Source organism: Rattus norvegicus, chromosome 8 (genome assembly GCF_036323735.1).
Source record: "Rattus norvegicus strain BN/NHsdMcwi chromosome 8, GRCr8, whole genome shotgun sequence".
NCBI classification, from domain to species: Eukaryota; Metazoa; Chordata; class Mammalia; order Rodentia; family Muridae; genus Rattus; species Rattus norvegicus.
Genome location: NC_086026.1, coordinates 84,638,675 through 84,653,103, shown reverse-complemented (window position 1 = coordinate 84,653,103; position 14,429 = coordinate 84,638,675). Strand labels below are relative to the sequence as shown.

At 41.8% G+C, this 14,429-nt stretch overlaps 1 protein-coding gene across 9 annotated transcripts in view; it reads right to left on the bottom strand.

The window, feature by feature from the left end:
* The window catches only part of Atosa (atos homolog A), a 77,744-nt gene continuing 63,315 nt past the window's right edge, over positions 1–14,429 (bottom strand). For 7 of the 9 annotated variants that reach the window (XM_039081143.2, XM_039081145.2, XM_039081144.2 and 4 more), the window contains 6 exons: positions 14,064–14,143; positions 12,868–12,976; positions 11,663–11,821; positions 7,309–7,377; positions 5,118–5,314; positions 1–956 (listed from right to left, as the gene is read on the bottom strand). In XM_039081143.2, coding sequence (XP_038937071.1) covers positions 803–956; positions 5,118–5,314; positions 7,309–7,377; positions 11,663–11,821; positions 12,868–12,976; positions 14,064–14,143 — 768 coding nt within the window. In that variant the 3' untranslated portion in view covers positions 1–802. Of the gene's footprint in view, positions 957–5,117; positions 5,315–7,215; positions 7,378–11,662; positions 11,822–12,867; positions 12,977–14,063; positions 14,144–14,429 lie in introns of those variants that run through there. The other 2 variants (NM_001106838.1, XR_005487782.2) reach the window with 2 other exon arrangements.

Sequence of the window (14,429 nt, the reverse complement as noted above, 5' to 3'; positions counted from 1 at the left end):
TTTTAGTTTTTTGCATATATTTACAATATAAATATTAAATTCTTTTCAAAGTACATATTCTTTTTAACAGTGTGAGAAAATTATGTAGCATGGGATAGCAATTTAAAGTAAAACCTCTACAGTAGTGATTCAGGGAAAATAGAATGTTTTTGGGGTGGGGGGGATCTTAGAAGGATGAGAATGGGCAGGAGGCTGAGTGTTTGCCAGGAGGATGGGAGCAGCTTTGTCGGACCCCTGGGAACAGCCCTGGTGAGTTCTTTAAAACCTAACCTGGAGAGATATCAAAAGCATACATGCTTGCATAGTGCATTAATCTTAAAGAAGCCCAACATTTCATTCTCATTTTCAGTAGCTTAAATGAATAGCACTTAAAACACACCACACAAAATTAAAGACTTATGCATATATTTCAATTTCAACATTAATGTCAAAAATACATAGTATGATTTTACATAGATTGTGCTACATTAGAACACTAGAGACAAACATCACTTGACTATTAAGGAAAACATTAAATATTAAATAACAGAAATAAAATGTGTAAACACTAATCTAACTGGGGATTTTGCTATTGCAACTGTCCAATGAAGTGGTTTCAACAGTACGAAAAGGGTGAAGACAGGGGTGCTTCCAGTCCACTTAGGAGTCATGGGTCTCAGTTCAGGGGTCCTTTAATAAAATCTGGTCCAGGACAAGAGGAGGGCCACTCCACTCCACTGGCTCTCATTGGATGTATTCCACTCGGTGAATGCTCACGTTCAAGCTTGGGTACTGAGCAAATACTTTTAATCCGTCTCCCTTATCAGCATCTTGGTGAAAACTGTGGGTTTGTTGGCGATTCGGTGTAAGACTTGAGTTCATAAGCAGCACCGCTATCAACCTCCATGGACTTTCTAGAGAACAGGAGCCGGACATCTCTATGGAGGTAGATCTTCCCAGATTTAGAGCTCTGGAACCTAAGTAAACACACAGAAAGATTAGTGATGATAGGGGATGAGTCTTTAAAACAAGTAAAGCTACTCATGAAAGAGGAAGAATCATTCTTGCTCTGCCACTAGACTAACTCTCTTTCCCCCAGTATCTGGGTCTGAACTGTCGAAAACTGATCCATCGCTCCCTCACCCTCCTGCTCTGTAACATCACTCTTCCTCTCTGGCCCTGCTGTACGTGCACTCTCCTTAGCTAAGTATCAAATTTCCACTGACACTAGTTAATTATGTAATTATGCCTTTGGCTTTGCAGGTCAGGCATATTCTAGACACACAGATAAGACATAATTCATACAAATTAGCTGTCTATGACATAGGGTAAATTAAAATGAATCACATACTCAAAAGAGTCACCGTAGAATATTAAAAGTTTTTCTGGATGGACTGTCTCTTCATGTAATCCCATCACTCAATAGGTCACGACAAAGAGACTATCACATTTGAGGCCATCATGAATGATTTATTCAATGACAAGCCAGCCTGGACTATAATATAAAACTGTCTTGAAATAAAACAAACAGACAAGAAAAGATACCAGTTTCTCCTAACGTGTATTTGTGTGTGTGCACGCATGTGAAGGTCAGAGGTGACATTTGGTTTCTTCTCCATCTGAGGCGTTCATATTAAGGCAGGGTCTGTCACTGAACCCAGAGCTCACTGTCTTGGCTAGTCTAGTGTCTTAGTTAGCGTTTCTACTGTTGTGACTAAACACCATGACCACAAATGACTTGGGGAGAAGAAGGATTTATTTTATCTTACAACTTGTAGTCTGTCATCCAGGAAGTCAGGGTAGGGGACTCAAGACCAGAATCTAGTGGCAGAAATTGAAGCAGAGGCCATGGCAGAATTCTACTTCCTGTCTTGCTCCTGTTTACTTATTGTACTTGGGACCATCAACTCAAGGGTGTCGTCTCCTACAGTGAGCTAGGCCCTCCCACACCCATTATCTGTCAGGAAATAGATCATAGGCTTGCCCACAGGCCAATCTGGTGGGAACATTTTCTCAATTCCCTCTTCCCAAATGACTCTAACTATGTCAAGTCAACATAAATACTAGCCAGCATATCTAGCCATCCAGCTTGCTCCAAGGATTCTAGATAGCTGCCACATCTGCTCAGCTTCTACGTGTGTTCTGGAAATGAGAACTCTGGACCTCAGATCTGGGCAGAGGGTGCTTTACACCAGTGCATAGTTTTTGTTTTGAGACTGGACTCCTACTGTACTCAGGCGGCCCTGGAACTCACCATGTAATGAAGGCTGACCTTGAACTTTTAGTAATCCTCCTGCCTTAGCCTCTTTAGTGCTGTTAGTATTACAGATGTGTACACCATGCCTGGCAAGGTTCAACTTCTGGACCAATCATTGCTATTGTTAGCAGTTGGTTAAATAAAACCATCAAACCTAAACACTACCAGAAGACAAAAGTTATTGGTGAAATGAAAAGGGGCTATAAAAGTAGTCACGGAATCGTTTCTATCTTCCACTAACCTCCTGCAGCAGACACCATGAAGTACTAATTTCTCTGTTTCCTTGGAACAGCAGAAATGCCGATCTGTTTATGAATTTTACTCTAAAGCTAATGGGAAGTCCTGGTGTGACACTGACTGGCTCACTCCTCCTCCCTGAGGTTTTCACCTTGGGAAGCTTTGGGGACGATGTCATTTTTCCAAATAGGCTTCTACACATTTAGTCATTATATGAAAACTACAGAGTTTGCTGACTTTGGGTGAATGATGGTTACACAGGCTAAGGCTCTGAAGCTTTGAGAGGCTGACAATGCAACTCAGTGGCATACACAAGGCTGTAGGTTTGATCCTGGACACCACAACACAGATAACACCAACCAATCGACCATCAAGAGAATGGTGTGAAACAGAAGCTGAATCAGAGACCTGAGTCTTTTCCTACTGAGCCGGGATGGTGACTGGTTGTTTGACTGATTTAACAGTACTTGGGACTGAACACAGAGCCTCATATATAGTAGGAAAGAATTCTACCAATAAACTATATCTTTCCTTCCTTCTATCTGTCCTTCTCTTTCTCCCTCTCCCTCTCCCTCTCTCATTTTATAGCACTGAGAATCAAACCCAGGACCTTCCTCATACTAAGGAAATATCACTATCACTGAGCAACACAGCCCATCATTGGGAAGTATTCCTAGAGTGTGCTATTTGATTACACATGCGTGTATGTATGTGTGTGTGTGTATGTATGTATGTATGTATGTATGTATGCATGCATGCATGCATGCATGCATGTTTCTCATGTCCAGGTATCACTCTGCAATTCAGGCCCACGGAACTCATTTTATAGCCAGGATGACCTTGAACTCATAGCAGTCAGCCCTCCTGCCTCATCTTTTCCAAGAACTGGTTTAACCATATCTGGGAACATTTATATATATTTAAAGATTGTAACACTTAAAAAACCATCTGTGTGAGGGGATGGGTACATGCCACACACAAATAGAGTTCAGAGGACAACTTGTGGGAATTAGTTCTTTCCTTATATCATGAGGGACCCATCTCGCTGGCCCACATTTCTCATTTTGAAAGTTTTCCAAGTGTGTGTTTGGTGGACACTTTCTCATTCTCATAGCTTCTTTTGTCAGGTAGTGCCATGGTGAGTAGAACATTGCCTTTTGGATGCAGAACAACAGGTAGAGAGGCCCATCATGCAGTGTTCTGAGAGAAGCAGTCCTTTTCAGGTGTGGGACTTGCGTGGCTAACTCACTCCCTACCTAACCTGCAGTTACATACTGAAGGATGGCTGAGAATCACAGGATTCCTTACAATAAAGAACCAGCCACTGATGAAGCTGAGAACATTCCGTAGAGTTGTAGGAAAAGCTATTGACGTCTGTCTTTTATTTGCTCAGTGTTCCAGAGAGTTACACAGGGACAGAGGCCTTAAACTGGAAATGAGGATGTTGGCAACATGGACCAGAAGGACAACAAGCAAACAACAACAAAAGCCTTTACAGAGCTAGAGCTCCAGGTTAAACATTAAGTTGGAGGATACAGCATCTCTGAAATGTAGCCTCCACATCAGCACTGTCACCTCCCAGATGTCTAGAAGCATGTGGGAACAATCAAGGAGTGGTGAGTCAAGTTTAAGAACTCCTCTATCCAATATGGCTACCCAGCTACATGTGGCTAACAGTCACCTTAAATGGGACTACTTCAAATTGATTGTCCCAACGGTAAAATATATTGTTGATTTAGAAGATATGTTAAAACAAAAAGAATGTAAAGTTATCCTGATTTTATAATGATTATACATTCAAATTATGACATTTAGATTTTCTAGGTTAAGTAAAATGTATTAATTTTACCTGTTTCTTTTTACTTTCCAGTGATTTTTTGTAGACAGGGTCTATGTAACCCAGGGTGGCCTCAAACCTGACAGGTAGCAGAGGCTGGCCTTGAACTTCTGAGCTTCCTGTCTCCACCACCCAGGTTCTGGGATGGCAGACAAGAGGCTACAGAGCCAGCTTTGTCACTTTACTAAACGGCTGCTGGTAACGGCAAACCAAGCTGATGACTCAGACTAAGTTTCTATCAGCAACACTGGTTTTAAAAGTTACTGCCTCAAATATCAGGCTTCATCCTGACTTTTTGTATTTAACAGTTACAAGTGCAAGCCCCTGATTCTAATAAGTAGCAAGGATGGTAAGAATGAATGCCACACATTTTCCATGTTAGCATGTTGTCAAGAGACCCCATGCTAAGCAGAGTGTATGGTATTAATATAATATAGTCAGTTAAAAGTTCCCTTTAGGGGTTGGGGATTTAGCTCAGTGGTAGAGCGCTTGCCTAGCAAGCACAAGGCCCTGGGTTCGGTCCCCAGCTCAAAAAAAAAAAAGTTCCCTTAAAAAAAAAAAAGTCTAGTGGGCTGGAGAGGATTAGAGTACTGGCTGCTCTTTCAGAGGTCCTGGGTTCAATTCCCAGAACCCACAAGGAAGCTCATAACTGTCTATAATGGGATCTGACGCCCTCTTGTGGTGTGCAGTGTGCATGCCGACAGAGCACCCATCTTGATAAAATACATAAATAAATAAATCTTAAAAAAGTCTAACAATGTTAAATGGTCCTGAATAAGGTACTTTCCCATTCATGTGAAACATTACCTCAGGTGTATGAGGTAGCGTAGTAACTGTGCCGTGTGCTGGACATTCTCTTTGTTAATACTTCTCTTCATTTCTTGTTTAACAGGAACAGAAAACGTCCTCTGCCGCAGGAATGTCTGGTGATTGGCTGGCATACTTCGTAGGTCATACACGACAACAAACATCTTCACCACAGTCTTATTGGGATTGAATAAGGTCTGAAGACACAACAGAAGGGTCTTTCTTCAAAAGAGTGATTTGTAAATGTGATGCAGAAGACCTTCCAGTAATTCAATAGGCTCTTTAGTAATTTACTTCCACTAGAGAGCTGACATTAACAGCTGAAAGCAATACTCAGAATATTCTTGTAGAGATTCAACCTCATTTCTTATATGACAATAAGAAAAAATCTTGTAACAAATCAAGATCTTTAGCCACGATTTCAGATTAATAGCAAATAACATATACTTTCTCATTGTTCAGATTTTCAGAAATTGTTCTGCCAGTTTGGGCATAACACACTCTTCAAGGTATCTTTTGCATTAGCATATTCTAATTCTTTCATTTCAAACATTAGCTTCCCTGGTGATAACAACTGCAAATTCTCAAGGTAGAATCTTAATTTTTCTTATATTTTAATGGATTGTAATTTTTTAAATAAAAAATATAAGCTCAGTAAAACCAGAATTTGAGAGTAACTGCTTTAAACTACTTACTGTAAGTTAGTTATAACTGTTCAAGGGGGGGCATTTTTACTGAAAATGTTTCAAAGTCAGGAAGTAGATAAACAAGCTCATTCTCACTAGACCCCCAGTCTGTGACAGCATTGTGCTTTCACACTCGGAATCATTGGCAAACATCAGGCGTCACAAATCGTCACTGCCATTACATTACAGACCGAGATCTGTAGCCTCAGAGAAGACTGGGGTAATGCGATTGTTACTTGGCTATGACTGACTGAAAAATGTAATTTTTTAAAATACACATTTTTAAAGTAAAAACCCAAGCTGCTGAACTGACTTTAACCAAATTACCAACACATCAATCGGTAACTTGGTGCCAGGCTTTCAGAAGCTCGTCCCAGGGACTGGACATCACTCACTGAATCAAAATGAGAAATACATCAGCATTATGATCCAAGTTTATAACCTAGCATGTGCTAAGATCAAGGCTGATACAGACAATAAGTACAAACAGACCCAGGTCTTCAGACCATGTGAAGAAAAAAACGCGTGCTTAAAACAGACCACTTAGAGGTGAACTTCTCTTTCTGGGTTAATGGCTTATCACTAGGGCAGCTCGTAGCTAGTGCTGCAGTGGTTCATAAGCCCTCATGAGTTCCACAGCCTTGTGATAAAGAATGGACAAGGATCACTCCTTAGCTTTAAAAAAATGTCTAGATAGGGAAATCGCATTTAAATAAGCAGCCGTTCTTCTGTGACACACACACTGCTCACTACTGTCTCACCCTTGTGAGATGCCAGATAAATACACAGCTGTAGTACAGCTCTGAGTCAGACCTGGTAAGGTGTGACCAGGCTGACAGAAGTGCTGACCCCTTGAGGTCACAGGGCTCGGAACGCCTGCTGGGCTGGACCAGAGGCTGAGTGCGAACAGCCAGCACCAGCTAGATTTTTCCAGGCTGCAAAATCTGAAGCAGACTGAGGACCTGCGGTGTTATCCTGGGTCAGACAGCTCTGCCCTGGTAAGAAGGGGTTTCCTTAGGCCAAGTTAGACGAATACAGTTGAAGGCACACCACCTTCTCTGCCCTGCACCTATCAGACTGCACTAAGTCAGTTTTAGAAATCATTCCACTACTATTAACATCTTGTTTTCCAGGCTTTCCCACCAAAGCAATGCAGTATTTTTAGGGTCACCTTTGACACAGATCAATCTCAATATCACTTAATATTTAATAGAAGGCACTGGTCAGGATCTAAATATATTGAAAATAGTTCAGTTTAAGCCATGTAAATGGTTCATATTATTTGTCTAAAGCATTCACCTCGATTAGCTTATTAATCTTTTCCTTTAATGGAGGCCCCCAAAATGCTCATTCCTGGGGCAACTCCAATTCCATGGCAACTGCAAACAAAGCTGCAGCCCACTGTTACTTACCAAGTTTGTTGCAGCAGCAGTAGCAGGAGAAAGGGCTAAGCTCTATATGTGTGAGAGAATGATTATTGCAATTGTAGGCTATAAAACACATACCACTTGTATCGTTCCTGAAGGAGGTACTCGATAACCCCTTTTACCAAGGGACTCTAAAGTAATCACACCCTTGAAACAAAAGAAGACAAATTGAGTGCATACATATATAACAAACAAAAGAAAGAACATGTTTTTGTACAAACTTCAGTAACTTATTTCTAAGGGAAAACATTCAAATTGCATTAAGAGTATGAAACAGTGAGACTCCCTCCCCCTTCTATAGAAACCATTCACTGATGCTCTTCCTAGACACCTTACAACAAGCAGCACACAGCATTAAGGCCACACTGCTTGGAGTTGTCCACTGAGGCCCAGACCAAGAGTCATGTTTCCTAGCCATAAGGAAATAAAACAAAGCTATAGGATTAGTCCCATTCTGTGAGAGGTGAAGGGGGATGAAAAAGTAATGAAATAAATGATCGATCACGGAGTATGGAAAAGTAACGAATATACGACATCTAGTTTGGGGCTGCAAACGAAGGAATTCTTCAGTGAGTCAACTTACACATCTGAATTTCTGATGAAAGACAGGAGAAAAGAATTAAGACAGCTAAATGGGGTTGGAAATCTGGGTTCCAGCCTGATGAATTTCTAGCAGATGAGATGTTCAAAGCAAGTATGAAGGTTTACCACCAAGCTGCATGCTCTGCAAAAAGCAAGACACTCTGTTTTCCAAGAGGAAATGCTGCTTCAGAAGCAGCGGTGCCATGCTGGGTCTTAATCTGGATCTTTTAAGGTGCTATTGTGAAGATTTATTTTATATTTTTTCCATTTTTTTAATACAGAGTTTCATGTACTCCAGGCTGGATTCAAACTGACTATGTTGACAACAGTAGCCTTGAACTTCTGTTTCTGTTTTCCAAGTGCTGGAAAGTGGTGTGTATTACCATACCCAAATTATTTCTATTTCTTCTGGTTCTTTGTTTACACAAAGTCTCACTATGTAGCCAAGACCGGGCTGGAACTCATGAAAATCCCCCTGCCTTAGCCTCTCAAATGCTGGGATCACAGCTGTGATAAATCACACCCAGGGGTATTGTCTTTTAGCTGTTTCCTTAGTAAGGAATCTTAGACTTTGATTTGGCTCTAAACCAGAGCACACTGGCTTGAAGGTCTAATTGCTGAGCTCTGGGGAGAAGTCAAAAGTGAATCACAGTCATCTCACTAGGTAAACCTAAAAGGGACCCTGGAGGTCCTCCACTTAGTACTCAAATTGATAGCAGCAACAGCACTGATTTTGTTAGGAAAGTAATCTGCCTGGCCACTTTCCAGATCTACCAAATCGAATCTGCCTTTCAATGAATGACAGCACTCCCCTGATGATATAATTTGCATAGCAAAGTTAAAGAAAACCTTAAGTACAGACAGCAGTTTTTCTGCAAAGTTCAAACAATGGGGAAAAAGTGTAAAAGTAAGTTCAAAGGTCAGATTGAATGTGCAAAAGGTTTCCCAATCACCAGGGTACAGGCATGGCCACAGGTGGTGCTTGTGAACCCTGTCCCTGTCTACTTTCCTGAGTGATGCTGCCCTCCCAGTAGTTATGGAGGTAAGCAGAGTGAGTATGCGCTCTATATGGTAATGAATCATCACTACATATCCTAAGCAGGAATCTCAAGGTAGTGTAACAGAGAACTGTTGCACTAGGTGACATGAGACCTGGGTTAGGAAGTAAAAAGCAATGGACGGAGAGGAGAGAGAGCCCTGCTCTGATACATGATCCTACCTTCACACGCAGGACATGAATGTTAGCCACACACCTTGGCAGCGCAGCAGTAGTTCTTCACAGTGTGCTCAGTGAATACTGCGGTGTACACACAGCACTTCCCAAGTACAAGCAGTGTGGATAGTTACACGAGAAACTACTCCCTTCTAGCTCTAGAAGGAGTAAGTAAGGCATATCGAAAGGACAGCTACCTTTATAATCACATTGGTAGGAAGGGCCAGGAGTGCTTGCCCATCCTCCCAACCTCCTTCCCACACAAAGAGAGAGCCAGGACAATGGCAACTATGACTGTGATTGTGTTTCTTTCTCTAATGTACAATTCTGATATTTTTTTGATCATAATGGCTCACAGACACTGAAGATTTTTGAAAGGTCTTTTAAGTTTAGGGCAGCACTCCAATATAACTACTTTCTTCTTCTTTTTAATTATGTGTGTGTTTGTGTGGGTATTTGAATGAATATAGAGCCCTTGGAGGCCAAGAGAGGGAACTGGATCTCCTGGAACTGGAATCAGAGTGTTGTGAGCTGCCCAGGGTGGGTGCTATTCTGGAAGAATAGCAAACGTTCTTTGAGCCTTCTCTTCAGCCTCCAAAGAACAATTTCTAAATAATTTAAGACAAGTAGTAGCACTAGAAAGCTGGGACTTAATTAATTACAAAGAATATGAATTTCTAGGTGCAGTGACATATCAGTAATTCCAGCACTTGGGATGTGGAGGCAGAAAGACCACGAGTTCAAGGCCAGCCTTAGCTACATAAACTTTGAGGTCAGACTGACCCATGTCAAAAAATAAAACTAACAACAGGGGTTGGGGATTTAGCTCAGTGGTAGAGTGCTTGCCTAGGAAGCGCAAGGCTCTGGGTTCGGTCCCCAGCTCCGAAAAAAAGAACCAAAAAAAAAAAAAAAAAAAAAAAAACTAACAACAAATACGAGTATGAAACAGTAGATGGAAAACTAAAACCAACAGCCATCAATTTGACTAATTATGAACAGAAGGAAACCGTTTCCAGTCAATCATGAGCCCATACATAACACAGGCCTAGTCTGACCTCACCAACACGACAGCTGGTTTCTCGGAGACACAGTTCCTGGGTAGCTGAGTGCAGTGGTGTAGTTCTTGGAGAACATTCTTACCGCTGACTCCAAAATGAAGAATTAATTTTTCAAGAATTGATTGATGCAAAATCCCACCACAAAGAATTTTCTGTCCTAACATTTTACCTCTGGGGCCATTCAGTCTGTGGGGACAGGTCTCACAGTTATTAGAGTACCACAAACATGCATTACTTCTGATGGTCTAACAAAAGAACCAGTCCTTTGAAGCAGACTAAACTATCAAAATAGAACAAATTTTAGGAAAGATTTGTGGTGTGAGGCTTGGAGTGAGCCACTAGCAAAGGGAGCCCATTCCTACTAAATAAACATGTAGGGGAAAATGTGACGACAGAGAAGATCATCATCACCAAAAGGCAGGCAGGCACTGAGTTTCAGTTAGTTTAGGTTTTTGAGATAACATTATCCTCTGTAGCCAAGGCTCTTCTGGAACTTACTACATAGCCCAGGCTAGCCTCAACCCCACTGTGATAGAAGGTAGGCCTCCTTAGGAGCATACCCTAACAATTCAGTAGGTTGAGTTATCCACTTTCCAGTGTCCATTCAACGTTCCCACCAGACTACTGTTTTCTATCAAAGTATGAAACACTAACCAGGCCCTGGGCCAAAAGTGTCACTTTAATACTGGAGTAAACCTAAATTAGCTCCCTTGAAAAACTGGACAGCACCGAGGTGGCCATAGTTAGCTCTTTAAAAAGTACAGCTTCTTCTCCTGTCAGGTATGGAGAGATCCCTTTTCATAGCTTTTACTCTTAACAAAAGACATTGTCACTAATGTTCTTAAAACCCCCGAAGGCAGGAGAGAGGAGGATATCGGGCAAGTGCTAGGTTAGAGATGCAGGTCTAGACCTGTATGAATTTCTGCTTCTCACAGTGAGACTTATGTGACTCTGCACTTACACCATGACCACAAACCTCTCCTTGTATTCTGAAGGAGTGTTTGTACACACTCCAGTGTTCAGATGCACTTCTGCAGGTTAAGGCTTGTTTTTACTCCGCTGAAGTAGAAAATGGGAAGGTAAACTTACAAGACCTCAGGCTCAAGACTGTTCTAACTCCCAGAAGCTCTCCTACCTTCCGCTTAGAAACTGGTGCCATCAGAAATAGCTCACACTCTCTAGAACCCCAGGATAAAAGGGGGTTAGGGGTGGGAGATGGGGTGGAGAGGCCTCAGATCACCCCAAGTCCCCAGATCTTACTAAATCTGAATGACATAAGGACAGTGTGAAGAGGCAGCCACTTGGCATTAGAGTACACAGTAAGCACTAGGGAATTTGTGTGGACTATGTCAGGCACTAGCAAGTTACCTAGAAATGGGTAACATTACAGCACCATTTTAAAACACAAAGCAGGTCGATACAGTTTGAGCCAGCTGAGAAAAAGGTCATGGAGCAGTATTTTGGCCTATTGGTCTGCGTTCAGGTTTTTACTTTCTCTTAGGAACTGCTTCACGCTTTCAAGGACAGGACTGCAGCAGAGAAATGAATTACAGAATTGCAGAAAAGACAAAGTACTTGCCATATAAGGCGAGGGAGCGTTATCATCCGAAACACTGTAGAACGACACTTCCACCGGCAGAGTCAAGTGCGTAGGGCAGAAAGTCCCACTGGCTCCCACCTCAGCAGTGAAGCCATCAACTATGCCGAGGGGGTCTAAACGGTAATTCAGAACCGATTCCTGGAAGGCAAGACAACATGTGTTTTTGAAAATTTAGCACATTAATTTCACTTAGGGAAATATCTGACTATGTTTTCTAAGTCCTGTGGTAGCATGTGTCTATGACCCATTACACAACAAGGCTCAGGCAAGAGTGTAGTGAGTGGCCACTTGGAAGTCTGCGTGACACAGAAACCGTGGCTCAAATTGAGAAATGATGGTTATTATAAGAGACGTGTTTCTTACCTGACCCTAAATCACCTCTACCTCCAACCACTTTCTACTAGATCCAACCCAATTCTCTTCTCACCCATTCAGCCACCACCGGATGCTCTTGGAACCTCGCCGTTTGTTAGATATAATCATTTGATGTGCTATCTTTGCGCGTGGAAAATATGCTCTCTGCTGGGAACAGGACTCGCACCTGCAATCTCACCAGTACTTGGTATCTGGGACGAGAGGACTGCTGTGAGTTCAAGGCTGGCTTGGACTATGCAGTAGGTTCCAAGCTGCCCTAGGTTATATAATAGGCCATATTTGAAAAGAAAAGCTCTACCAGAGAAGGTATCTGCCCAGAGAGAGCCCACTAGAAGGTGCTAGAAGGTCTTGACAGCAGGCCACATATAGAAGTCCTGTTAGAAAGTTAAGCCAAACATTTGTCATCTTGAAAAAGGACTACTTCTGTTTGTAAAAGATGCTGCTGTGTGATATATGGAGTTTTGTTTAGTTTAGCTGAAAAAGTTTAAGCAACTATGTGAAGAAGCTCTGTCTACCCACATGGCACTCGCTCCTGAGATCCACCTCTAAGTGGTGGCTCTTCAGGTGTTTTCAAGACCCTCACAAGCTTATGTGAAGTTACCTAAGGGGCTATCATGGATGTGAGGAGCAGCCCTCAGTTAAGAGATCATTTGAGAAGGAGCACATAGGCAATTTCAAGGCTTTGAGAAAAGACAGTCGATTCATTTATTTCCTTCTCACAGAGAATGTTAAAGATATAATGATACCGTAGCCCTAGTGCCCTAGTTTAAGGCACTTTGACTTCTAAAATAGTTTCAAAGCTGCATTACCTCAAAATTCCCTAGGAGACTAAGACTTGTGATTGGTGGAGCACTTGAACTCAAAAAAGGCTTTTCATGAACACCTGGGTCCGCTTCAATGTTCAGACACGGTCGAGAGCTATTGGAAAGTAAAAGCAAAGAAAAGTAGTACACGGTAACTGCAATATTTCCTTGTTTACATCTATAAAATGAGTTAGAAGAAGCTGAACAACTTCATTCAAACTACTAAAATAAAATTAATGCTATCAAACTTTAAAATACAAAAGTTTTAGCTGAGTGGTGATGGCACATGCCTTTAATTCCAGGACTTGGGAGGCAGAGGCAGACAGATCTCTGTCAAGGTATAATTTATAACACATCACATGGTGGGATCTACTGGAAATGCTAACACTCAGAATTCTACATCACTTTCAGCTGAGAACAAGAACTCAAGGGCAAAATTATGCGACTGTAATTACAGGCTGGCCATGGATGGAGCCCAGTGGAAGAAACCTTGCCTACTACATGTGAAACCCTAGGCTGGGTCATTGACAAGGAAAACAGAGATTGTGAGGAGGAGGGAAGGAGGCTGGAGAGATGGCTCAGCGGTTAAGAGCACTGACTGTTCCTCCAGAGGTCCTGAGTTCAATTCCCAGCAACCACATGGTGGCTCACAACCATCTGTAGTGAGATCTCATGTCCTGTTCTGGCGTGTCTGATATAATAATAATATAATAATAATTATATTAATAAATATATTATAATGTACTTGTATACAATAAATATTTTTTTAAAAAGGAGGAGTAAGAGGGATGTGGAGAGGAAAGGAGGGAGAGAGGCAATGTGGGCTAGAAGATGAAGGTGAAGGATCCGCAGAAACCGCTGTGTTTCTGACTATGGAGATGAGCACAGCTAAGCTCGCTGTGTCTCTCTACGTGTATGTGCAGCAGCATGGAAATGGGACTTCATCTTTTTCTTTAGCCAAAATCTTTAATTTTTATAAAAGTTATATGCAGGGGTGTTTTGTCTGCATGTATGTCTGTACGCCTAGTGTCTATGGAGGCCAGGTGTCAGAGTCCCTGGACCTGGAGTTAGATGGTTTTGTGTCACCATGTGTCTCTACAAGGGCATCCACATCAAGATAATATTTTTTATTACACTTTGACTTAGAGTCAGCACATCTGCAGCACAGTTCTACTTCACACCCATGCACTTGAGGTGATTACCTTTTGGAGGATAGACTTCTCAGATGCAGTAGTGACGTGTCTAGATCAAAGCAACCTGACTGTGTTTTTCTTTGAGGAACCTAAAGGCAAAATAATTACTTAGTTTTTAAGGTTACTTTTAAAATTAATAAAACACTTAGAAAATCCAAGCTAGGTATGTTGATTTAAATGGAATTTATTTCTTTGTTTTTATGTGTGTAGGTGCATGCATGCCACAGCACACATGTAGGGGACAGAGGACAGTTAAGGAGTCAGTTCTCTCTCTCTCTCTCATGTGGGCCCAAGAATGTAAGTCACTTGGCTTGGCACCTTCACCTGCTGTGGCACCCTAGGGATCCAAAGTAGTAAGATCTCCCTCACAGCTTA